At 35.5% G+C, this 27,221-nt stretch overlaps 1 protein-coding gene across 1 annotated transcript; it reads right to left on the bottom strand.

Annotated features, from left to right (window-relative positions):
- Positions 1 to 19,351: 19,351 nt before the first annotated feature.
- On the bottom strand, positions 19,352 to 23,448 carry LOC143631227 (putative LRR receptor-like serine/threonine-protein kinase At4g37250). Its single transcript, XM_077100051.1, has 2 exons — positions 21,520 to 23,448; positions 19,352 to 20,218 (listed from the first exon to the last, which is right to left on the bottom strand). Exons 1-2 carry the CDS (start codon positions 23,168 to 23,170, stop codon positions 19,524 to 19,526), a joined length of 2,346 nt encoding a protein of 781 aa, XP_076956166.1. The 5' UTR covers positions 23,171 to 23,448; the 3' UTR covers positions 19,352 to 19,523.
- Between the last annotated feature and the right edge of the window lie 3,773 nt (positions 23,449 to 27,221).

Raw genomic sequence — 27,221 nt, 5'->3', positions numbered from 1 at the left:
CAAACCATAATTGTCAAACATTCCACTTAAAAATGGCATAAACAAACCTAAAAAACATGCTTACAAGTTTTAAAAGTGTCATACAAACTGTTAGTGCTTGGTTTTGCGTCTCCGTCTTTATTTAATGTATTATTGTATTAGAAATAATGTAAAGGGTATTTTGGCAACATTCGTATGACACATTTGTTAAATGTAAGACACATTCGTTAGAGTAGCTAATAACAATTGTGTCCCTTTCATTAATTTATCACTCATTCGTTATAAGTTGATAACGAATGAGAGGACGGATGTTGTCACATCCTGACTTAGGGCCTAGGCGTGTGACCAATAGTTGGTACCTGTTTTATAAATATATTAGAGTTATGGGTAAATTTTAGCAGAAGACTTAAAGGTTTAATATAATATTAATTTACATTGAAAATTTACTTGGGAATTAAATACCCAAGTTGATAGTTTACCAAATATTGTTATTAAATATTACAAGGATTTGTATATCAAAAACTGAGCCATCAAATACGCGAACTTCTATCTCCGGGATGACTCTAATCCTTGTATCTAGTAATCATCAAACTTAGTTACCTGCGGGGGAAATTAAAATACGTCAGCTATGTGCTGGTGAATCGTTATGACTCTAAAAGCATATAAATAACAATCATAATACAAATATAGTTTTCTTGACAAGCTAAGCGGATATATTGCTATACCCGGTATATGTAACACTGCCCTACACACACACAAGTCTCCGAGCCACGCAGCCCATACCGGAGAAACTATATATGACCATTAGCCCGCGGCCACGTAGCCTTTGAATGTTTAGGCTTAACGGTTATGTTTGGATCTAGACACATGTGTATTCGGTCTGAGTTGTTTTATTCTCTAATTTGTATTATAACGTTTTAAAGATCACGTAATCTCATGTAATTGTTTGACTGACTCTATAAGACAAACAACCTGTCTATCATATAGAGTATAAATATGTTTTGACTGTTTGTAAAGGTTTAACGTATTCACCTGAATCGATGATATGATTGTTTGAAAACCTTTCTTGATTGCGAATGATTGTCAACCTATAAACAAATAGGTTTGAATGATCACCTTGATGATGTTTCTTGATTAGACTGCAGACTTTAAGTCTAGTTTTAACCTTGATTAGGTTTGTGAATGTTTTGAAATCATGATTGTATTTGTGTGACGTTTGATATAGCATGCTTTGGCCTAATAGGGTTTATCACGTTGGCAAACTTCTCCAGGTAAGTAAACGGGTCCCGTGGTTGATTGGGATGTGTACGAATTACTTACCTTAGGCAAGAAGAGTCTACTAATGATATCCCCCTTCCAGTTACTACATGCCCGTCAAAATATAGTTTTGTATAACATTATATTTATAAAAAATAATGTTTGATTGAAATCTGTTTGTGAATGCTTTTGAAAATACTTTCAAGGTTAAAGGCCATAGCCTTGACTGAGTCTAAGCTTAACATAATATAATTAACAATAACTTAGACTTAAATTCTAAGCTTGAAATACTTATGCTAAGGCAGGACGATTGCTTAGTTGGCAGAACTTCGTTTCTAACTCGCTTAACTGCTCTACAGCTCGTTAACACTTCAATACTTGCACAAACTTCACGAAAACGGACCTCGGGACTCCTCGGCAAAGCTAACATGCTTCCAAATACTAAGTGTGTGTTTGTGAATGTGAAAATGGGATGGAATGGACTGAACCCGTAGCTGCCCTTTTATAGGCGAGTTTTAGGGACCGTCGTGTAGCGCGGTGCCCTATTACTTAGGCCGTCGCGTAGCGCGACGCCGCAATTTGTAAGGTCATGCCACGTGTGGACACGTGGTTGGCCACGTGGCACTGGTTTCTTAACCCGGTCATCGCATAGCGCGATGCCCTCCTGATCTGGGACCATCGCGTAGCGCGAGCCCCCTTTTTCAGAATCTCTAGAGAACTGCATCGCGTAGCGGATTGGGTCTGAGAAATCAAAATTTTTATTTTTACCCTTTTAAGTTTCAAAATTGACATTGTTGGCCTAAAATTGAACAGGGTATTCCCAAGATGTTATATCCTCCCCACCTTTTGAATAATCTCGTCCTCGAGATTTATTGAAATAAGTGAGGGTATTTTCTTTTCATTTCCGATTCAAGTTCCCATGTATACTCAGGTCCACGTCTTGAATCCCAACGGAATTTTATTAACTTGAGTCGTTTACGCTTGAGGAATTTAATCATACTATCCTCAATTTGAATTGGTTGCTCCACGAACTTAAGTTTTTCATAATCTCAACATCTTTTAATGGCATTGCAAGAGTTTCATCAGCTATACACTTGCGTAGGTTCGACACATGAAACACATCATGTATGCCTTTCATTTCATCGGGTAACTCCAACCGATATGCAACAGGTCATATTCTTTCAAGTATTTTGAATGGTCCTACGAAACACGGACTTAATTTTCCTTTCTTTCCAAATCGTACTACACCCTTCCAAGGTGATACTTTAAGTAGTACGTTATCTCCTACTTGAAATTCCAAAGGCTTGCGACGAATATCGGCATAGCTTTTCTGTCTATCTCTTGCCGCTTTCAATCGTTCTCTTATCTGAATTACTTGATCAGTGGTCCTTTGAACGATTTCAGGACCTGATAACTGGTTATCCCCTGTTTCTGACCAACATACGGGCGTTCTACATTTCCGTCCGTATAATGCTTCGAATGGTGCCATTTGGATACTCGTATGATAACTATTGTTGTATGAAAATTCCATTAACGGTAAATGAGTATCCCAACTTCCTCTTAGATCAATCACACATGCACGAAGCATATACTCTAACGTCTGGATAGTGCGTTCACTTTGACCATCTGTTTGCAAGTGATATCCAGTACTTAAATTCAGTTGCGTTCCCATAGCCTTTTGAAAACTTGTCCAAAATTTTGAAGTGAAACGACTATCTCTATCGGAAATGATAGAAAATGGCACACCATGAAAAGATACAATATTTTCAACATATAATCGTGCCAACTTATCCATGCTATAAGATTCTTGTATTGGAATGAAATGAGCCGATTCCGTCAGTCTGTCTACTATAACCCAGATCGCATCATTTTGTCAAACAGTTTTTGGTAACTTCATAATAAAGTCCATGGTTATCATATCCCATTTCCATATTGGGATTTCAGGCTGCTGTAATAACCCCAACGGCTTTTGGTGTTCAGCTTTCACTTTTGAACACGTTAAACACTTGGCAACATATATGGCAATGTCCTTTTGTCATGCCAATCCACCAATAATCATTTCTCAAATTATGATACATCTTGTCACTTCCCGGATGCATAATATATTTTGATTTATGAGCCTCATTAAGAATCTTAGTTCTTAGTTCTCCTATCATAGGTATCCATATTCTTTTCCCCAGTCAAAATATTTCATCATCGCCTTTTACTAACTGATCAATCGTTCCATTTCCTTTTTCTGCTTTAATATTTTCTTCTTCTAGTGCCAACTTCTGAGCTTCTTTAATTTGATTGATCAAGTCTACTTTAAGTTCTAGTCTTAAGACTCGAACACTTTTTGGTTTATCATGTTCCTTTCTGCTCAAGGCATCTGCCACAACGTTTGATTTCCCTTCATGATATACAATTTCACAGTCATAGTCATTCAAAGTTTCCATCCAACGTCCCTGCCTCATATTCAATTCCTTTTGATCAAAAATATGCTTTAAACTCTTGTGATTAGTGTATATGGTAAACTTAACACCATACAAATAATGTCTCCATAGTTTTAATGCAAAAATTATCGCACCCAGTTCTAAATCATGTGTGGTGTAATTCTTTTCATGAACCTTCAATTGTCTGGAAGCATATGCAATGACTTTCTTTCCTTACATCAAAACACATCCCGTACCCGTGTGCGATGCATCACAATATATGACAAAGTCATCCGGACCTTCAGGCAAAGCCAAAATGTCTCAAATACTTTTTCTTGTTTGGGTCCCCATTCAAACTTGGCCGACTTTCGAGTAAGTGTCGTTAGCGGGACAGCTATTCTTGAAAAAATTGGATAAACTTGCGATAATATCCAGCTAAACCTAGGAAACTTCTCACTTGAGTTGGCGTCTTTGGTTTCTCCCATTTGGTTATGGCTTCTATCTTAGTGGGATCGACTTGGATTCCTTTTGCATTTACAATATGACCGAGAAATTGAACTTCCGGTAACCAAAATTCACATTTAGAGAACTTGGCATGTAACTTTTCTTTCCTTAAGGTTTCCAACATAACTTTCAGATGAACTCGATGATCTTCTTCCGTTTTGGAATATATAAGAATATCATCAATGAACACAATAACAAATTTGTCAAGGTATGGCTTGCAAATTCGGTTCATCATATCCATGAATGCTGCCGGAGCATTAGTGAGTCCGAAAGGCATAACTGTGAACTCATAATGTCCGTACCTTGTTCTAAATGCCGTTTAAGGAATATCTTCTTCTTGGACCTTTAATTGATGATATCCTGATCTGAGATCAATTTTAGAAAAATAACTTGCACCTTGAAGTTGATCAAACAGATCATCAATCCTGGGAAGCGGATATTTGTTTTTGATTGTGACCTTATTCAATTCCGGATAATCTATACACATTCTCATTGAACCATCCTTCTTTTTAACGAACAGTATCGGGGCTCCCCACGGTGACGAACTTGGCCTAATGAATCCTTTTTCTAATAATTCATCTAACTGTTTCTTCAATTCCTTCATCTCTGTAGGGGCTAGTCATAAAGAGATTTAGCTACATGTGAGGTTCCTGGAACCAAATCAATTTTAAACTCTACCTCTCTGTCTGGCGGATTTCCTGATAAATCATCAGGAAATACATCTTTAAACTCTGAAACAACTGGTACTTCTTCCAACTTCTTTGATTCGGATTCTTTAGTTACAAAAGCCATAAAAGCAAGACATCCCTTTCCTAAACAACGACTGGCTTTTATCTTTGAAATTATTCCAACTTTTCCTGCCTCTTTATCTCCGACGATTCGAATGATTTTACTATTTGGTGTTTGAATTTCAATCGTCTTTTCACTACATAGGATACGGGCTTGGTTCATAACCAACCAATCCATTCCTAAAACTACATCGAATCCTGCTAAGGTCATGGGTAATAGTCGTACAGGTATATCATAACTAGCTAATGAAATTGTTGCGTCACTTACGACTTCATTTATTTTAATCAATTCACCATTAGCAGTTTCAACCTCAAGATGATCATTCAATTTTACTAGAGGTGTATTTATTAGACTACAAAACTTATGGTCTATGAAATTTTGATTAGCATCGGAGTCAAATAACACTCTAGCATAAACGTTATTGATAGGAAACATACCAGTAATCACGTCCGGAATATCGGCTGCCTTTTGCATGTCGAGCATGAAACTCGAGCATTTCCTTTTCTACTCTCGGTTCTTGCGCCACTTCCACTTGCACCAACTTTAGTGATTACTGGCTTCCTTTTCGGGCACTTGGTACTAAAATGCCCATTCTCTCCACAATCAAAACATACCACCGTTTTCCTTTTGCAATCAGCTTCCGCATGACCAGGCTTTTTACAAAAATTACAGGTGACAGTGTTGGCTGGTCGTAAACATTTACCATAGTGCCTCCTACCACATGACTTACAAATGGGACGAGTGTACATAAATGTCCCTTCCTTCCTCTTTTTGACCTTTCTCATCTTTCCTCCAACAAGGATTTTCTCTTCATTCTTTTTCTTCTCGTCACGGTTCCGGATCATCCCATCCATCAGATATCCAGCTAATACCATTGCTGACTCAATCGTTGCTGGCATGTGCGAACGAACCAAATTATGGATTTCGATTGGTAATCCGTAAATGTATCTAGTCACCTTATTGAACTCGGGGGTGACCATATGGGGAACAATGCGACAATACTCCAAAAACTTGGTGTTATATTCTTTTAAATTGGTTCCAACAACCCGGTGATTCCATAATTTTGTTTGGATTTGGTCAATTTCGTTAATCAGACAGAACCTTTTCAAAATCATCTCCTTAAACACCTTCCACTCGAAATTATATAAGTTATCTCTGCCTTTAACTTCGATGAGTGTGTTCCACCACTCTAATGCCTCTCCCTTACACATCTGAGAGGTGTACTGAACTTTTTCCGTTTCCGAACACTTGCTGATGATCACAATTGATTCCATCTCCTTCAACCATCGGAGGGTTACGATTGCTCCCTTATCTCCATGAAACTCTTTGGGGCTATAAACCTTGAACACTTTAAAGTCACACCCTTCTTGAAATTTTGGTTTCTTTGTTTTGTTTAGTAGCTCGTTTTCTGCAGTCGGGCTATTAGCACTCTCTTCTTCTTTCTTTCCTGATTCTTTCTTTTCTGTTTCCTTATTTTCGGATTCTTTATTTTCAGTTTCCTTCTTAGTTTCCCTTTTAGATTGGACAGTTTTGTTTTCCTTTGGCTTGGTCTTTTAGAACAAGAAGTAGTTCTACTTGGATTATTCTTCATTAGTTCAACTAACGGATTAACAGCCTCTTTAATCAAGTCACGAATACCACATACATACTCAGGAGGTATTGCTCGAATATTTTCATCCACTGTCCTTTCATTATTATTATCTTGGACAGTTGGATTACTATTGGCTTTTTCTTTTCCTGACATTCTGTAAAATTAAAAGCAATAATAACTTAGGAAATAGTAATACAACACTTTCCATTTCATTTGATTTATGTTACACAAAAAGGAAAATACAACAACATAACCATAACAACTTATTCTAATCTTTGACCCACTTTTTGACAAGATTTTTCATCTTATCACACTTCTTTATTATTTTCTTCCCTATTTTCTTTTTATCTATTCTTTCATTCCTGAGTTCATCCATCACCGCGTTGGGCAGATTTGGATAACCTGTGGGTGCGCTGATGCAGTAGGGAATAAATATGCATTTTCCCTAGGATACAAGTGGGGATTAGCTACGTATGCTTGCATTTCCTCATCAGGTATGTTGTTGGTGTAAAATTCCTCAATCAAACGTCCTTCTTCTCTTATCACGTTGGCTTGTTCTGAGATTGTTGGGATGGGACCTATGTAAGGTGGAAATTGGCGATTATCTTGTTCATTTTCTTCTTCCTCTTCAGCTTCAGAGGAATCATTCATTGGTATTTGGGGTTGAACTAGAGTACGGCGGCTGGGTTCTGCAATGATTTGGGCAGTCGAGGGTGGCGATCCAAAATGCCATCTGTTTGGGTCCGAGTGACAGTTCATCCAGCTAGAGGAATCGGTGTATATTTCCTGATTAAATCTACTCTGAACTTCTACTTCCTCTACCGGGTGATGCTGAGGATTGTTTTCTGTTGTGTCATCCGATATTTCAATTGGCATTTGCTTGCTACCAGGCATGTATACTGGTTGAGCTCCGTATGGCAAATTCGGAACTATCGGCTGCTCCCGGCAGAAGAAGCTAGTATAATAACTATTATTGTTGTTGCTTGCCATATCTGGCGGATAAGGAATAGGTGTGGGATTAGTTCGTCTAGCGACTCGATGCTTATGACCAAGATAATTAATATATGACATCTGCACTAAATTAGTCTTAGGGATAGAAAAGATTACCAATCCTATCTTATCCCTACATAAAAGTAATAATAATCTTATCGTTAAAGCTTAGGTACTATTATTATAATACCTAATTCGCTAAAATCGCTGGCTCTGATACTAACCTGTCACACCCCGACTTAGGGCCTAGGAGTGTGACAAATAGTTGGTACTTGTGTTATAAATATATTAGAGTTATGGGTAAATTTTAGCGGAAGACTTAAAGGTTTAATATAATATTAATTTACATTGAAAATTTACTTGGGAATTAAATACCCAAGTTGATAGTTTACCAAATATTGTTATTAAATATTACAAGGATTTGTATATCAAAAACTGAGCCATCAAATACGCGAACTTCTATCTCCGGGATGACTCTAATCCTTGTATCTAGTAATCATTAAACTTAGTTACCTGCGGGGGAAATTAAAATACGTCAGCTATGTGCTGGTGAATCGTTATGACTCTAAAGCATATAAATAACAATCATAATACAAATATAGTTTTCTTGACAAGCTCAGCGGATATATTGCTATACCCGGTATATGTAACACTGTCCTACACACACACAAGTCTCCGAGCCACGCAGCCCATACCGGAGAAACTATTTATGACCATTAGCCCGCTGCCACGTAGCCTTTGAATGTTTAGGCTTAACGGTTATGTTTGGATCTAGACACATGTGTATTCGGTCTGAGTTGTTTTATTCTCTAATTTGTATTATAACGTTTTAAAGATCACGTAATCTCATGTAATTGTTTGACTGACTCTATAAGACAAACAACCTGTCTATCATATAGAGTATAAATATGTGTTGACTGTTTGTAAAGGTTTAACGTATTCACCTGAATCGATGATATGATTGTTTGAAAACCTTTCTTGATTGCGAATGATTGTCAACCTATAAACAAATAGGTTTGAATGATCACCTTGATGATGTTTCTTGATTAGACTGCAGACTTTAAGTCTAGTTTTAACCTTGATTAGGTTTGTGAATGTTTTGAAATCATGATTGTATTTGTGTGACGTTTGATATAGCATGCTTTGGCCTAATAGGGTTTATCACGTTGGCAAACTTCTCCAGGTAAGTAAACAGGTCCCGCGGTTGATTGGGATGTGTACGAATTACTTACCTTAGGCAAGAAGAGTCTACTAATGATATCTCCCTTCCAGTTACTACATGCCCGTCAAAATATAGTTTTGTATAACATTATATTTATAAAATATAATGAACAAAAATGTTTAATGTATGACTAAACAAATTTAATGAAACACTTGTAGTAACGATTGTGAAAATTAATTGTAACATCACAAAAAATTTGGACTAACTTTAACAACTAATAAAGATGATGGACTAAAAATATTCATGGTATAAATAATGGGTAAAATAAGACAAAGAAATGGAAATAGCTCATGTTAGGGAATAAAGTAAGGAGACTCCATCCCACATGGAAAGTGGTAAAGAAAATAAAACACTTTATAAGGAGTGAACTTTCCATGATAATGTTCTTAAGTGCCTAACCACTCTCCTTAGTCCTAGCGGAGGGTGTGAAGCACCCAACGCGCACGGGCTCGGGCGATGGGCGCAATGTGGCGTTTTGATGGCGCATTTTGCACTTCGCGAGCCGCTTAAGAGCCTCCTTTGTATTTTTAGATGATGAGACGAAATCAAAATATGGCAAGTTACCAAAAGACCAGGGACCAAAAATGAACAGATTCAAAGTTTTGCATCTTCACGATATGCGAAGAATCCAAGTTGCATCTTCGCGATACGCGAAGTTGCAGGACACGTCATGGGACACACGTCACCACGACGAAATCAAAATATGGCAAGTTACCAAAAGACCAGGGACCAAAAATGAACAGATTCAAAGTTTTGCATCTTCACGATACGCGAAGAATCCAAGTTGCATCTTCGCGATACGCAAAGTTGCAGGACATGTCATTGGACACGCGTCATCGCGCGGTGACACATGGCAGGCCGTAGTGACACGTGGCAACACGTGGCAAGCCTACACGGCGACTCAGCATAGCTATTGCATCTTCGCGATATGCGAAGTTGCAGAAATTTTTCTATAAATAGATCGGCCATAGGGTGTTTCTCATCCATCCCACACACTCCAAAACACACATACACAACCTCGATAAGAATGCCATAACCCCGATATGTCGATATTCCGATGTTTTTTGGCCTCTAAGTTCATGCTAGAATTCTTTCAAGTTGCTCTCTCGACTTTCCTCCAAGTAGAAGTGCTGTCCACGTAGAGCATAGGCATTTCGTATAATAAGGTATACAAGGTAGGGGTTCTGCCCGATTATTATGTTATAAATGGCTTAGACCCTAGTCGGGGATATAGCCCGTACCTTGATCATATAATAAAGTGAAAAACAGATTTTTATAAGTCAAAATTATAGATGAAACATTATTTCTCTATTATAAAGATTTTATAAATATCTCTTATGATAAAAGAAATTTGAAATGTACGTTTCTTCACGAAGAAGAAACAAATGTTATAAATGATTAGCAAAAGAAAGGACTAGAGGTCCTTATATTTTAAAGATATAAATGTCAAGGTAAAGGTTATGCAATCGACTAAAGCTCTGAAGCTAAATCATTGATCAAGTACTTACAAAATGTTATTCTCGTACTATAGGTCCGAGATAACGAGACAAATCGGTGAGAAACACCAAACAAGAAGAAAGGTGAATACGCCCAACTTTTTATAAAACAAGTCTTGAATGTTTGCAAGGGATTATATATCCCTAAAACTTTATAAACAAAAGTAATACTGGCCCTCAGGCTATTGTATACGTTTGTTTGGATCCTTACATATGTGGGTAGATGGTGGGCACACCGCACCACACTTGCTAATGCCTTCGCCACGTTGGGCCGGACCTAAGTAATGTTCGAGAGGGGATTATCTCGTGTGTATTGATAGTTGCTAAGACCTCGATGCTGCGGTACCGCTGAGAGGTTTCAAGTAGAACTGAATGTTTATAATAGTAAATTTAACTTGGCTGTTTCCTAAGCCACGATGGGCCGGGTCATAAGATACCCGAGGAGATAACTAAGTAACTTAAATGTTTTGTGTCAGCGTGTTCACCAGTATGTGTTGCTGACGTATTTTATAACTGTTTTACAGGTAATGGAGAAAAGGTTTTTGGAGAAGATGGATAGCCGTTAGACGATCTGATGGCTCAATGGATGTTTTATTATTAAAATAATGTAAAACATGGTTTTGTAATCCAAACACTTTTGTACAAATTAACGGGTGTTTTAAAGTCCCGTCTTTTAAATATTATAATATTTTATTAAAGTCTTTCGCTTTACAACTTTAAACTCTGATATATTTACAAAACATGTACCAACATTAGGTCACACGTCTAGAGCCTAAGCCGAGGTGTAACATTAATAAAGTTTCGTATAGACTTAAAACTGAACTATGACAAAATCATTATGTAGACTCCAAATCTAATACTGTTTACAAAAAGATGACGTGTGTTTTCATATTAACATTTATTTTTTTCAAAAAAAAAAAAAACTTTTTTCCCTATTTTATTTTCATGAACTAGAGGATTTCACTTAGAAAAAGAAAATATTTCATACTGATGGATTCGAATTCATAACCAAGGGTTCCAATGTATGAGATATTGTAGCACTTACCAATGAGGTATATTGTTTAGTATTGTACAAAAGAAATCAATTATAGATACTAATACAATTAGATCCGCTCTTTATAAACAAATTTGAGATTTGCGATCCTAGCTATAATACGATTTGATTTTCTAAAAACTTGCTTTGAGTTGATATATTTAGATTGAATTTTGTTATAAAAAGTATAAACTAAAGACAGTTTAAGTTATATGATTAAAAAACTATGTTTATGACTTTATGGGGATTTTTTTATCAAAGCCTCAAACTAGTGGTGCACAAATCAGGTATTAAAAAAACCCAGGTTCGGGTATGGAACCGGGTTCGGGTATAATCGGGTATTAAAAATACCCAGGTCTGGTTCAGGTACGGGTATTGGCTTGAAAACCCATACCCTATGTACCGGGTCCGGGTCGGGTATTGAACCGGTCTCCAATACCTGGGTATTTGAATATCCTATTTCCGGGTATTGAAAAAACCCGTTTTTCGAGTATTTGAATACACTATTTCCGGGTATTAAAAAAATCATTTTTCTGTAGCGTTTTTCTGTTAACGGGCCTGCTTTGTTTTTTTAATTCTAAATCCATTTTTTTGCATACAAACTTCAAAGTTCATTCAAACATATGCAAACTACTAAACATGATATAAAAAACATATATTTTATGCGTTTTTAAATTGTTGTTTGGTATATCAAAACGCGCTGCTCTAATTAAGTATTTACATCAATTATGTGCTTCAAAAAGGATCCGTTGGAGAACTGCTATAGATCTGTGGGTAGCCACATAACAACTGCCAAGTGCCACACAGACACATGTGCACAAACACTAATATCCGAGTATGTAAAAAAATCCAGTTCAGGTATGCAAAAAACCCGGTTCGGGTATGCAAAAAACCTCTATGTTTCGGGTATAACTAGAACTGGGTTTCAGGTATTATCGGGTTTATATTGGGTACACGTCGGGTTTCGGCATTGAAAATCATACCCTATCCGTACCTTACGGGTAGGGTCGGGTTCGGGTATTAAAACGTTTCAGGTTTTTTTTCGGTCCTGTTCCAGGTTCGAGTTTTTTGTGCACCTCTACCTCAAACCGGATTGGATCGTTGATAAATGCGATTGAGTTATTTGCTTATTTTTACATTCTTGGATTAGGCCATTTGGGCCTTAAGTGTGCATAACTGCATATAATCAACAGATGGGCTTATTTTTAGTTGGAAGTAATTTTGTATTATCGGGTATAACTAGAACCGGGTTTCGGGTATTATCGGGTTTATATTGGGTACAGGTCGGGTTTCGGCATTGAAAATCATACCCTATCCGTACCTTACGGGTAGGGTCGGGTTCGGGTATTAAAAACCCGGGTTTAAAATAAACGTTTCGGGTTTTTTTTCGGTCCGGTTCCGGGTTCGAGTTTTTTGTGCACCTCTACCTCAAACCGGATTGGATCGTTGATAAATGCGATTGAGTTATTTGCTTATTTTTACATTCTTGGATTAGGCCATTTGGGCCTTAAGTGTGCATAACTGCATATAATCAACAGATGGGCTTATTTTTAGTTGGAAGTAATTTTGTATTTTTCTAGCTGGTCTTTTTTAATGCAATCCTTCGGTTGAGACGTCAACTAAGGTTGGTAAACATTAATTAAGTTAGCGGTGAGAATGACAAGACATAAAATATCAAGTAGACCTAAAATGTTGCAATTGTAATTTGGCTTAAGAGTCATTCATGTGTCAAAATAATCTTATGTTTTGTAAGGCTATGCATAATGGAATGTTATAAATAATTAAAAACAGATAAAGTCTTTACTTCATACTCCAGGCATTATGGGACGTTATAAGAGCATGAATATTTTTACAGTAAAGCTCATATGTGTTTTGACGTGTAATGATTGAGCGGGTATTATCCAACACACGTTTTTGACTAAAAAGGATGATGATATGACAGAAAATGCATCGTAAGGGACATTAACCATTGTGCATGGCCTAAGGTCATATGTAATAGGGCGTTATATGGATAGATAAAGCCCCACACCATCCCCAGGGCATTATGGGGCTTTATAAGGGCATGGACATTATTACCATAAAGCTCATATATGTCTTGAAGTGTAATGATTGAAAAGATATTAAGAAGCATTATCTATTACAGATATTTTTTACTAAAATGGTGACGATGATGTGATGGAAAATGCCCCTTAGGAGACATTAACTATTAATCATGGCAAAAACTGGTATACAACTTTGAGTTTTCTAACAAAATGGTTTGCATCATGGTTTTACTTGGACCCGGAAGAGGTTACCTCATTAACTATCACTAACGCTCCTTGATTTTTATATCCTCATGACAAACATGCACTTAAATTTTAGACGTATAAAGCATAAAGTTACCCCGACATGCTTTTTATTAAGGAATGAACTACATAACTTTTTTAACTGTCAACAAACAGGGAATTGCTTAGGTACTCTGTATGAGGTGACCCAATGGTAAAAGGACACCGACACTGGCTCAATCCAGCCGTATGGAGCCCTTAAACGCCTCCAAGTTATCTCCAGTTCCGGAAAAAACACACCTGCTCGAAGACCCAGTGGTGATAAAACTTGGACTCCAAATAAAGATTACAAAAATTCATGTCTTCCTTTACTGAGCTTGCAATATCAAGTGGTGCGCCACTAAAGAAAAATAAATGTGTATAGTATTTGCCAATAAGAACATAAAGTTTGTTTGGGATGTTCAAAAGAAATTTAGTAACAATAATCAACTAACAATTACCTAACCCGAAGAAAAGTTATGAAGGATTAAAAAGGTTCATGCTAAATAAATAGATACGATATATTATATAAACAATACATTATTCTAATCTTGCATTTGATGTTCTCATATTTTCTTTGACGATTAATTTTATGCATGGGAAAAACGGACTTCATAGGATTTGAAGCTGAAAACCTAGTATACCTGCTTTACCACATGTAGTTGGGAATAATAATATATTGCAAGTAGTGTTTTATCCGGTGCGTTGCGTCTGGGCATATTGGTAAAATTCGGACGGTGATAAAACCCAAACGTTAAAGTGCTAAGTTGACGCGACTTCGATCGGTTTCGGTTACATGCTTAATGTACCCACACTAAAACCAAAAATAAAATAAATTATAAAAACTGAGGTGGACCAATGAGGTGACATTGATTGGTAAAACTTGTATAAACCTGAACGTTATAGATCTCGGGTGTTGAGGCGGAGAGTCTACGCAAATTCTACCGGTTTTCGTCACGTTCATTACAATTTCGAAAAAAAACAAATAGGCATTCGGTCGGTTTTCTTTACGTCTGTTACAATACTAAAACAAAACAAAATGGGTCTACGAGAATTCGGTCGATTTCCATTACGTTCGTTACTTTACAGGAACTAAAAAAATGTCTTGCACCAATAAGGTGCCGACAAGTGGCCGACGGGGATACTTGCGGCATCAAAACTCTTATTTATATCAGACAGAATTACAGAAATTGTCCTTTATCTTTCACCCAAATTTCATTCGTTGTCTCTGATCTTCAAAATTGATCTTTTTTATTCTTTACGTTTCAAAATCCTTCAGCGTTTGTTATTTTCGCCTAACCCAGTTAAAAATCCTCGTTAAGTCATGTGCCATACACATGAGAGCAAATTAGTCATTTCACCTACTAAATTAAAAAAAAATGTTCTAATAAATAAAGAAAAATAATAAAAAACTAAAAAAATATATTTAATAATTCTTTCTCTCTCCTTCTTCTACCTCCTAATATTTAATTAATTCTTTCTCTCTCCTCTTCCTCCTCTACAAATCTCCGGCAGCCATCACCGCCACCGTCCCCACCTACTACCACCACCAGTCCCCACCTATCACCACCACACCTTCACTGTCGTTCAACATCACACCCACCAAACTCCCGTCTCCAAATCCACCCATCCACCGGAAACCGCGGCCATCATCCCTCCCTGTCGAAGTTGGCCATTAAATCCGGCCACACTTCTACCACCATCGCCGCCACCACCACAACACCATGCAGACTGCAAGTTCTCACGGCGAGGCGGCCGAAGGAGATAGCGGCGTCAATGGCGATTTGTGTGGCGAGAGCTTCAAGGAAAGGTTCCGGCCAGACGGCGGTGTTGAAACGCTGACGTGAATGCGACGGTCCTGTGGCGTCGGCGTCTGTTCCTCCGTCGTCGTGAGACGAAGAAGAAGAGGAAGTCGTTGACATGTGTTTGTTTGTTTTCAGTTATAGGTACAGTAACGGAAAAAAATATTCCCAAAAATTAACTCACCCGATATAAATCCCAAAAATGACCACTGCTAGTGTACCGTATTTGTACAAACAGTGAAGGTGTGGTGGTGATAGGTGGGGGCTGGTGGTGGTAGCAGGTGGGGACGGTGGCGTTGGTGGCTGCTGGAGATTGGTAGAGGAGGAGGAGGAGCAGGTGGAGGAGGAAAAAGAAGAGAGAAAGAATTAATTAAATATATTTTTTTAGTTTTTTTTAATTTATTAAAATATTTTTTTAATTTAGTAGGTAAAATGACTAATTTGTCCTCGTATGCAAGGCACATGATCTTACTTAACGAGGATTTTTAATTGGGTTAGGCGAAAAGAACAAATGCTGAAGGATTTTGAAACGTAAATGATAAAAAAGATCAATTTTGAAGATCAAAGACAACAAGTGAAATTTGAGTAAAAGATAAAGTACAATTTCTGTAATTCTGTCTTTATATTATCATATTAAAAATAATTACAAATAAATTAATAAATAAATAAATAAACCAAAAATATCCATTCAAAAAAAGTAGGTCCTCACATGAAAAACAAATCAAGAAAAAATTTACTTCATACAGCTGTGAGTTTCGAACCTGCATGCATACTTCCTTCCAACTCTTTTCTTAAAATTCACAAACTAAGAAACAACCAACCCACCAACACATCACAATTACTTATATATCAAAATAATTTACATAATAACAAAAAAAAATTAATAAAATATTAAAAAAATCTTTTGTGGCACCAAACTTCTTAATTATACCTATGTTTTAAAAACCGGTATTTTACTCGTACCGGATTTGGTTTAAAAATGGTACAACCGGTTGATCCGGAATGTACCGGAAGGTTCAACCGGGTTAAATAATTTACCTTATAATTCCATATAAATACACTTTCAACTCAAAAAATAACCCAAAAGGTATATTAATAAACATCACACTTGAACCAATTATCACATATAAACTAATGGTCAAGTCAGATAGAAAAGTTTATACTTTGTATACGAAATTAGCCGATCACAAAAGATGTAAATAAACCAACATGGACTTGCATGATACAAAATTGGTTGATTAACTAATCGTCGTTTATCATGTTTACTCGTTTAAATTTTATACGCTAGGGTAAAAGTCATTTTTAAAAATACGGGCCCCAAAAAATATCAAAAATCTTTTGGATATAAAATCGGTTTGTCGGTTAAGCCGGTATTTAAAAAAAAAACAGGCGGTATGATGTTCTAGCAAACCGCCCAAAAATACCGGGCTGTAAATACCGGTAGCCTTTCCGGTATAACCCGTTCAACCGGCCGGTACGTACCGGTTTTAAAAACACTAAATTATATTATATAGATAATGGAGGTAATAAAGCATTGAATTTTAAGATTTCGGGTTTGAAACTTCACTCAATGTGGTTTTTCGATAGTCGTGGTTTCCTTTCTTGATGGTAGTCATGGGCAGGCTCTGCCCATTAGCCCCAATAGTTTTATAGGCTCACAATAATTTCTAGCATTCATATCATATATATAATATACAAATTCTTATAATTCAATATATTAATCTAGCTCAACTGGTAAAACCCTCTTCAAACAAATGACATGCACATGTTCAAATCTTGTAACTAGCATTATTTTCTTAATTTTTTTGTTTTTATTTGTTTAAAGTAACTCTATATCTCTTTAAGTTTTAGGTCCAATATTCAATCTAAACTAAAAATGATAAAGAGCTATTACTATTTTTATTTTTATTAATAGGACCTGTGACATGAGTTTAATTCTTGTTAGAACTCGTGTTAATAGTTATATCATCTTCTTTTATATATATTAAAAGAAAAAGTCTTTTTGATTTGAAACCAAAAATGCTAGGATAATTTCAACATTATTTAAGTGTTTATTTTGCTATCATATTTTGTTTTGTTTATTGCTATCATAATTATCTTCGTATTATGTACTTTTAACGAGTATATATTTTGGAGACCCATTTTTTACTAGCTCCAGGTCCCTGAATTTTTAAAGATTCTCGAAGACAGCCATGATCATGGATGAGTCAGGCCTAGTGCTTCAAAACCAGTATGAATGAATAACATCTAATGTCATAAAGACTCGTTTAGATACCAGCGACAGCTTCAAACACTATTAATAAGTTCTAGACAACCAGGGTGAAATGGCATTCAACGTAGACAATCTTAGGCGATGCCACATGTAATAATACACATCAATATCAACAAAAACAAATACGTGTACAAGTTTACTATTTTTAATACATAGAAAAAAATAGAAGATTGTATTTTCATTTTTCAAGAAGAAAATAATACTTTCTCTAGAGGTGTCAATATCAACAAAAACAAATACGTGTACAAGTTTACTATTTTTAAATATATAGAAAAAAATAGAAGATTGTATTTTCATTTTTCAAGAAGAAAATAATACTTTCTCTAGAGGTGAGCAACATAAGAGTTTGACTTTTGAAATCCTGTTATTTGTAAAATCCTTAACTAAAACCGGGTATATAATATAGGTTGGATTAAATATAATATAGGTTGGATTAAAGGTCATTAAATTTCACTTTAAAAGGTAATCGGTTACTCAAATGCTTGATCCTTTTACTAGGTTTCATATATACAACAATTACGCAATTAATTTAAAATTTAGTAAAGATTTGTATTTAAAATATAATTCATTTGAAATTCCCCAACTAATGAGGAAAAAAAATAATAAAGTGTCATGCTACTTATTGAAAACATATACGAAGTATATGGGAACAACAGAATATTTCTCTACATATAATTTGTGAATATGTATATTATTTATATAAGTTCAAATGGTTGATAACCTTTCAAAGTTAGATTTTTCTATGTTATTAAATGAAGTATAGTTGTTCATATGATTCATATATTAAATTCATGTATAAGATATGCAACTAAATGCTGAAAATGAGAGGTTTCTAGCCATATACTGGATTACTGTCCTTAAACTATACATGATTAGCTCTGACCCTTAAAACCATTATTCTACCTGACCTGTTTATTGTTTAGAGGGTAATGTCCCGAGTCCATTTTTATTTCTAATAGGGTAAAGGATCCGGATCAGATCTTTGATAAAAGGGTCAGGTATCCCCAAACAAAAGTTTAAAAGTTGATTTATATTTTATACAATTAGCCATTTTGTCTTTGTAAAAAATAAATTATTTCGAGTGATTAAAAAAGGGAGAGAGAGGAGGAAAGAAAAAGCCATAAAACATTTGAGTTTGAACTATAGCATCGTCAAATTACTTTCTTATTTAAGGAATGGAGATGGGAGTTAGGTTGATATTGATGAATATTGTCCTTTTATTTTATCTTACTTCAATTGGTCCACAAATGATGGTGGGTCTTGAGAGGGGCGACGATATTTGGATTGTGAATTTAATGTTGAAATTTGATTCGAATATAATGGTACAATTTCTTTTTCTTATTGAATTAAAGGTGCATATATAATCTTGTTTCGTGTAATGTTCGAAGAATGTTAAATGAATCAGTATCAAATAGTTGTTATGTTTTAACTGAGTTGGGATACATAAGACAATATTTTAATACTTTATAACTTTATTATTCACTAAGATTTATAGTCTAACAATATCAAAGTGTATACACAATAATTCTTTTCAACAAGTGATAGAAGGCTCTATTATCACACACACACACACACATACATATACAGTTACACACACACATATATATATATATACACACACACTTAATTCCTTTTAGTTCCACTTGTAAATAAATAAAAACATTAGGTGAATATGTTGAAAAAACGTAATATTATTGGCCAAATGAGAAAATTATGGGAAATTTAATGTTAAAAAATAACAAATCATTAGACAAAGAAACCCTACTTCTAACCAAATTGCAATCAAGACTATCCTAAAATAAACATGCATCACCTACCTTTCATTTTCATCATAAATACACGTCTCCCTCGAAAATTCCAATTATTAATTCCACCTAATAATTTATGTGTGACCACGAAGAAGAAGCACAAGGGAACTTGTCGAGTGTGTGAAGGACCTCCTTCATGTGTGGTCTCTTTTGAGGAACAGGAGATATACAATTATAAGCTAATTTCAACAATGTAAATAAGGCCTCCTCTTTCCCTTCCATGTCACCGCGAATTGCCACGTCAGCCATTCGTACCACCTTGATTTTCTCTTCATCCGTCAATGTGGAACTCCACGTCATGCTAGCGGGCCCAAACTCGTCTGACACGATAACCTTCCCCGTCAAAAGTTCTAGCAAAACAACACCATACGAAAACACGTCCCACTTTGCAGTAGGCTTTATGCTTCTAAGGGATTCGGGGGCATAATATGGTGATATGCATCCCATTGCACTAGGACTTGGGCTAGGGTTTGACCCGACTGTGACATCCTGGAAGCTGTCACGAGACGTGGTTGATCTCTTGCTACCAAAATTTCTAGACGAACCTCCAACTTTACAGTTGTTTTCACCCACCACTAATCTTTCAAGCCCAAAATCCCCTATCTTAGGCTCCATATCAGAGTCTAATAGGATGTTACTAGGCTTAAGGTTCCCGTGCACTTGTTTTTTGTCATGTATGTACATTAGCCCGCGAGCCGTGCCTTTGGCTATCTTGAGCCTTACCTCCCAAGGTAAGGGACAAGGTGAAGATCCAACTTTTCCTGCATGATTTACAAGTGGAAAGTGTTAAATGATTAAAAGGCAAATAAATGCAAGACAAGGGGAGAGATGTGTCACATTCAATTAGAGTGACCACCATGAAGTGCAATTTTGCGACATTAAGATACTTAGGACATGTCCATTGCTACCATACGCTATAGGTAACAAATTAAATGGTACATAAAGAGTTGACTTGTGGGTACCACTTGGTGCTTTAATATTACAAAGGTTAACCAACCCACCGTCAGCTCACTTTAGTCGGTAACAATATCAAATGGCTACACTGCGCATGTGCATGTGCATATGTTTGTTGATCTAAGTATTATATTGGGTAATTTACTAATAGAATCGTTGTCCCAAATGCTTTTAGTAATAGAAATATCAAATTAACATAAACATCCACCCTTGGATCCAGATTTTTGCTTTCCTTTTTAGCAGAGAAAATTATTAAAAGCTTGCACGCTATTGTGCACCTAGGAATGCTAACTTGTACACTTCAAAAAAATAAATAAATAAGGGTAATAATTCATAATGTGGAAAAGTATTTTTTTTCTTTTTTATAATGGATTAAACGCGTAAACTAATAACTTATTTATTCATTTATTTTACTAATTATAGTAATTTGTTATGATATTAAAGTGATTAATGTAATTATAATTTGTAGAAATACGAGCTTGGATCAAATACAAATTATATTAGCTTGCGAATCAAGTAATGTAATTAAACTACGATGTAATTGCATAATTACGTCACTTGTATATATAAATTATACTACTCGATTTACACAGTTAGCACAACTTTTTAGTATATATGTTAAGTTTCCTCGTATCAATACCAGGCTACTAGCACTATTAATTTATTTATTTTTAACTAATTACAATAATAACTTGTTATTTATATATATCTAAATTTCAAGCGAACACTAGGGTTCTTCATACGTTTGGTTTTCGATGTATTCCGTTTGGAGCTTTTTAGATCATAACTTAAAACCAAACCGCATCCACGAAGTGCAAAACCAAATTTAAATTTGGTTTGGTTCTCAATTTCGAACAAATAACTCTTAGCAAAAGAAAATATCATTCTTAAAAAGTATTTTTATCATAGACCAAGTAATAATTAAAATTATAACTAAGTCAAGTTAAACGATACGCATCAAAATAATCATCTTATGTTATTCAGTTTATTGAGGTTATTGGAGATCAACTTAATTTAAAAGGAAGCCAAAAAAAGTATTAACAGTTCGATTTGGTTTAAAACCAAACCAAATAAAAAAAAATCCCAGAGAAAATAGAGGTAAACTTACGATAACGTGCATTGGCTAGACTGCCATGAGGAACATAGTCGTAAATAACAAGCTTCTCATCCGCACCCCAATAAAACCCCCGGATCCGAACCAAGTTCGGGTGAACCAGTTTGGCAATGACCCGAACTTGGTTTTCAAAATCCCTAAACCGCTCCAACCCACTTTCCCCGATTCTCCTGACCGCCAACGCCGTCCCGTCCTCCAACACCGCCTTGTATATTATACTCGAACCGGTTGCACCCAAAATATACGCCGAAGCTTTTAGCAGCGTCTCTAGCTCCAACTCTTTCTCGCCACCATCAACCGTCACCAACTCCCCTTTAATTGAATTCTCGGGTTTAATGTTTCCCGACACCGCAGGTGCAACCTCGTTATCCTCGCTTTCCGAGGTTGTACTTTCGTTTGACGAGTCTTGTTCGTTGACTTTTTTTGAAGTCAAACATGGCCATGGACGTAAACGTAGCCATTTGCGTTCTTGATCTTCCGACGATGACGCCCAGTCAAACTCTTTATTATTATTATTATTATTATTATTATTATTATTATTATTCGATGCAACTTTTCTTCGTCTTTTCAATATGTAGATGAAGACCGTTGCCAGAATTGCAATCCCAGCGATGTCTCCGACCACTATTCCAACCAGTGTGGTGGTTTTAAACCCGGTTTTTGAAGATGCACTCGAGGTGTTCGACGAATTGCCTGAACGAGACGAGTCAGCGGTTTTGGGTATTGCTGCTATTGCCGGAGGAGATGTCGCCGGTGCTGAGACGTTGGGTGGTATGGAAGCCGAGGACGGGATTAAACACAGATTATCCAACGGCTGCCCACAAAGCTTTGAGTTTCCGGTAAAAGATTGCTCATCTTGATTGAAGAAAACACTGGACTCCGGGATGGGTCCGGTGAGGTTATTAAACGACAAGTCAATAGTCGCATTTGTGGGTATTTTGTTACTGAACTCCGGTGGAATCTCGCCGGAAATATTATTATGTGATACGTTAAAATAAGCAAGTTTATTATTACTTCCAAACTCTCGAGGTAATGACCCGTTGATCAAATTTGCTGACAGATCTAAAAATTTGATAGAATCAAACCCAGCAGGAAGATTCCCATGGAAATAATTATTCTTCAAAGAAATAACTGTCAAGTTAGCAAGACGACCGAGATTCACCGGCAGCTTTCCGGTTATTGCGTTACCGGAAATGTTAAGAACTTGAAGCCCCCTCCATCTTCTAACAAGCTCCTGAAGCTCACCGGAGATTCGGTTATTCGAAAAATCGATATATTTCAACCCGGTAGCGTTGTATAACGATAACGGGATGGACCCGTTGATCGAATTGTTCGATAAGTCAAGTTTCGTAAGGTGTTGAATTAGGCCGAGAGTTGAGGGAATCGAGGCTACGAGTTTTGAGTTAGGCAGTTGGACTGCAATGACGCGGTCTAACTGGTAACTGGAATTACCACAGACGACGCCTTTCCAAGAGCAGGGTGACTCGTCTGAGTAATTCCAGTTGTTTAAAACGCCTAAGGGGTCGTTTAAGACCGAGTATTTGAAGGTAAGTAATAGAACTCCATCTGTGGTTAACCCGAAAGATTGATTAATAATAATAAACAGAATGATAAGAATAGGAAGGGTGGAATGTAGGTTGATCATGATGGTGTTCAAGGTGTTTGAGAGTATGAATGCATGATGTGTGTTATTGGTTTTAGAGAGAGGGGTGGTAGAATATTAAGTGAGATTTATGACAAGCAGAAGCCATGTGGGTAGGAGTTAAAGTAAAATAATAAATAATAATGCGACAGAGTCACAGCTCACGTCAAGACCAAATTTAAATATAAATTCACAAACCAATATGCTCTCTGTTCAGGCCTTTTGATATAATAAACCAAGGTTGTTCATTATCGAGATGCAATCGATGAATCGTGAGACTGGTGTCGACATCAGTTTATCAACAAATCTGTTGTGTTTATTAATTAAAAATGTGTTTATTATTATTAATTTGGGTTTAAAAACTATAAATATTAAGGCACTGGTCTGTTTTGCGACATAAAACAACTGTTAACGGAATGTTTTTTAAGTTAATTTCAAGATGTATTTGCTTATCATGTAAATAATTTTTCAATCAGCCATGTTAATCTTTTATTTTGTGCCTTAAAAAGAAAGGCGCAAAAGGAGGCATTTATGCTAAATTTTAGCATCACAAGTAATTGATAATGGCGAGAAAAGGGGAATTGGCATCTTCACTAAGTGACACTACTAAAGATAGCATCAGATGTATTTCAGGAGTCAGGACCTTTGTCACACATTTGACTTTTTTAATATGATAAACTTTTATTATTATTATTGAAAAACAATATTGTCTATACTTTACATTTTAAAAATAAGTTCATTATTTAAACATCTGTAATATTTTTAATAAAATGAAATTAGTTTCCAGGTAGTTAATAAACATATCAGATACCCAAGTACTTTAGATGAATCCAAACACGACGAGGACTCGAAAACTATGACAAACAGGTGAACCCGAACATTATTCATGTTTCCATAACTAAACGACCATGGTCCTTTTACCAATAAACACATTTTTCTTTGCATATTAATAGTCTTTAACATTACAAATGTATTGACAAACACAAATACACAAATGTCTATAAAAGAAACGATTACGCTTAAGTTACAAAACTTGACACTCATTTCTCTGTTAATTCAAAATTTGATACAAATAACCAACCTTAAACTTTTAGCATCAAATACCCTTCAAATTTTGGCTCGAAACCAACCACTTTATCTAAATGTGTTCATGGGTTCAACCAGAAACTGACTAAAATCCTACACTAGGCATTAACATGTGAAGAATACAAATTACTGTTTCTTCAAAAGAAAGTGGAGAAAGTTGAGAGTTTGGAAGTTTTGTTCAGACACAAGAACGAAATGACAAAATTGACCCCATGAATTTAAATGATTGGGATAGGGGGTGGGGACTGAGATGTTGATCTGCACGGCTCTAATATTTAGTTGGTGTATGCATATCAATAGTTTTGGGATCGTTGGGTACCAGACTGGGTTCATATCGTTCATCTTTTTTCAGGGTGAATGGTACAACTTTGGATGTACCTTGGGGGCCATGGTCTTTTTGTTTACTATGGTCTTGTACCTTGCTTTCATATCACTTGGATTTTAACACATTTTTGGGTAATAATTGATAAGTGTGTGATTTTGGTTTATCGCGTTCTTGTGAAATGTTAATTTAGGCCAATTCAAGTAGGCCAAAGTTTAGTTTAACATATTGTGGTTTCATGTGAAAATGTACATTTTATGTAGTTTTTTACTGATTAAAAGGATTGGTTGTCGAATTTTTGTTAAATTAGGTTGTTTTTTTTAAAAAACTTATAATGACAAATGTATGTCTTTTTTTTTTAATAATTTTTAGTTTTGGGTTAGGCAATCATTTTAATAGAGTTACAAATTAACAAATAAGCGACTGATTAGGTGATCTCGATTATAAGTATTAGATGTTATGACTCCAAGATCAGCAAATGTAGTTTTTAAAAGATTGGGTTTTGCAATTTAAAAAGGAGTAGCGGCGCAACTTGTTGCTCGCTTGCCTTTTGTTTTGATGTAATCTAAACATTTGATTCATAAATCTAAATTATAATATTAGATAACAAAATTATTTTACTTTGATTAATATGTAATTTAGTTTCTCTTTAATAATGTGTAACATCTAATACTTTTGAAAAGTTTTTTTTCTTCCTTTAGATACTAATATGTTGAAACGAGGTTATTTTGGTCTTTTATATCAACAAGTATGCGGGTTATTTGAATACAACTTGATTTTCAATAAAGTTGATATCGAAAAGTATAAAAAGACATGTATTTAGTTTATCATAAATAATATATTACATATTAAATTTCCTTTTACAAATCTGGTTAATTAAAAGCTATCAAATTTATATGAATATATGTGAATAAATCATATGAAAATTGTATAAAATTTATATTAAAAAAAAAGGTTTAAAATTCAACACATTGATTTATTCAATTTTTAATTCATTGATGCAACTATTTTACTAATAAATGAACACAGTTGTTTTGTTCTGTTTTATTGAATAGAAGAACCTAAACAAGGGTCTTTTTGCAATTTGTGTCTCCTCTCACCATCAATATTTTCCACATTCATCACCGAAAACATATTTTGATCATGGCCTGGTTTTTTAAAATGGTGCAGCTGTTGATAGTCATGGACAATAAGCTACTCCGTTTTAACCCAAAACTGACTTCCGGTTTAACGATGATTGGTCTAGCCGGTGAACCGAACCATAGATCCATCTAGTTCCATGTTTTTTTATGGACAGATATCTAGTTCCATGTTTAACTGGTCTTCCGACCAACATTTCCGGTTTTAAAAACAATGCATATAAAACGAGCACTTGAGTAGAGAGATACAATGTGCTATTAGTAATCAATTGTGTCAACGTTTACAAAATTCCATCCATGTATCTGAACGTGTAGCAAAAAATATTAGCTTTATTCTTGAGGGGACCGGCATTTTAATAATTGCATCAACTATCATCCTTTTTCGGAATAGATTGGCATTAATAACCCTTCTTTTAGCTAAAGATGAAAGTGTATCTATTTTATCTTATTATCTTTGTTTTAACAAATTAATTAATTAAAAAAATTAACACTCTTTTTTTACTTAATCTACTGTCCTAAGCATAGTTACCTAATTCGCGGTTCGCTTCGGTACGAGTACGTGGTTCGGGTACGCAATTCGCTAAAGGTAGCGTATTCGGTACTGAGAGGGGAAGGTTCATTTCGGTACGAACTGGTACGGTGTACCATGTAGTTCGGTTCGATATACCCAAATACAAAATAACTATTTAAACATAATTATATATCTAATGGTAATTTATACTTTTTATGTATAAATTTATAACTTTAAGGATCAAATGTAAACTAGTGAAAATTAAATGGGCTAATTGTTAAAATAAACAAACTAATTTTACATATTTAATTGTTTTTAGGTAAAAATTTATAAACTTTAGGGACTAAATATAAACTAGTGAATGATTAGGGTAAAATGTCAAATTCACTAAAGTTATAAAAACCTAAAGCCACACAGATGCAGCCGCCTCTTCTCTTCCACCTTCCTCTTTTACCGGAAAAAATGACAGCATCTCCGGCATAAATTGACACAGCATATTGGAGCGAATTGGCACACCGAATTCGTTCGTTTGGTATGTCGTACCGGAGCGAACCGGTACGTAGCGAATTTCGTTTCGGTTCATCGCGAACCAATTCGCAATTCGCGTGTCTTCTAGCGAATTCGGTAACTATGGTCCTAAGTCATCAAATGCCCCTAAATTGCTATATCTACTTAAAGTCATTTAGATCTTTTGTATTGTATTTGCCACCTCTGAGCAACTCATACGGGGGTATGAAAAGAGATGCGGGTGTGTATATTGAAGAGCAGAGGCCGTCTGTATGAAAGGGCACACCTTATGGCAATGATATTATCACCAAATCTCAAGGTTTATGAGGGCTTAAACTATAAAAAATAAGTCTTAGAAGAATTAGGTCATCAATTTTTTTTTCCAGTTCTTAATGCATCGTCTTTAACTAAATCTTTAAATTTTTAGCATAGAAACCGTCAATCAGACATTTAGATTTTAAGTAGATTTATTTAACTAAATCATGACAG

Source organism: Bidens hawaiensis, unplaced genomic scaffold (assembly GCF_021521415.1).
Source record: "Bidens hawaiensis isolate Kalapana, Puna unplaced genomic scaffold, B.hawaiensis_p1.1 tig00005959_1, whole genome shotgun sequence".
Classification (NCBI taxonomy): Eukaryota; Viridiplantae; Streptophyta; class Magnoliopsida; order Asterales; family Asteraceae; genus Bidens; species Bidens hawaiensis.
The sequence above is the reverse complement of the archived record's forward strand: the minus strand, read 5'-3'. Positions and strand labels throughout refer to the sequence as shown.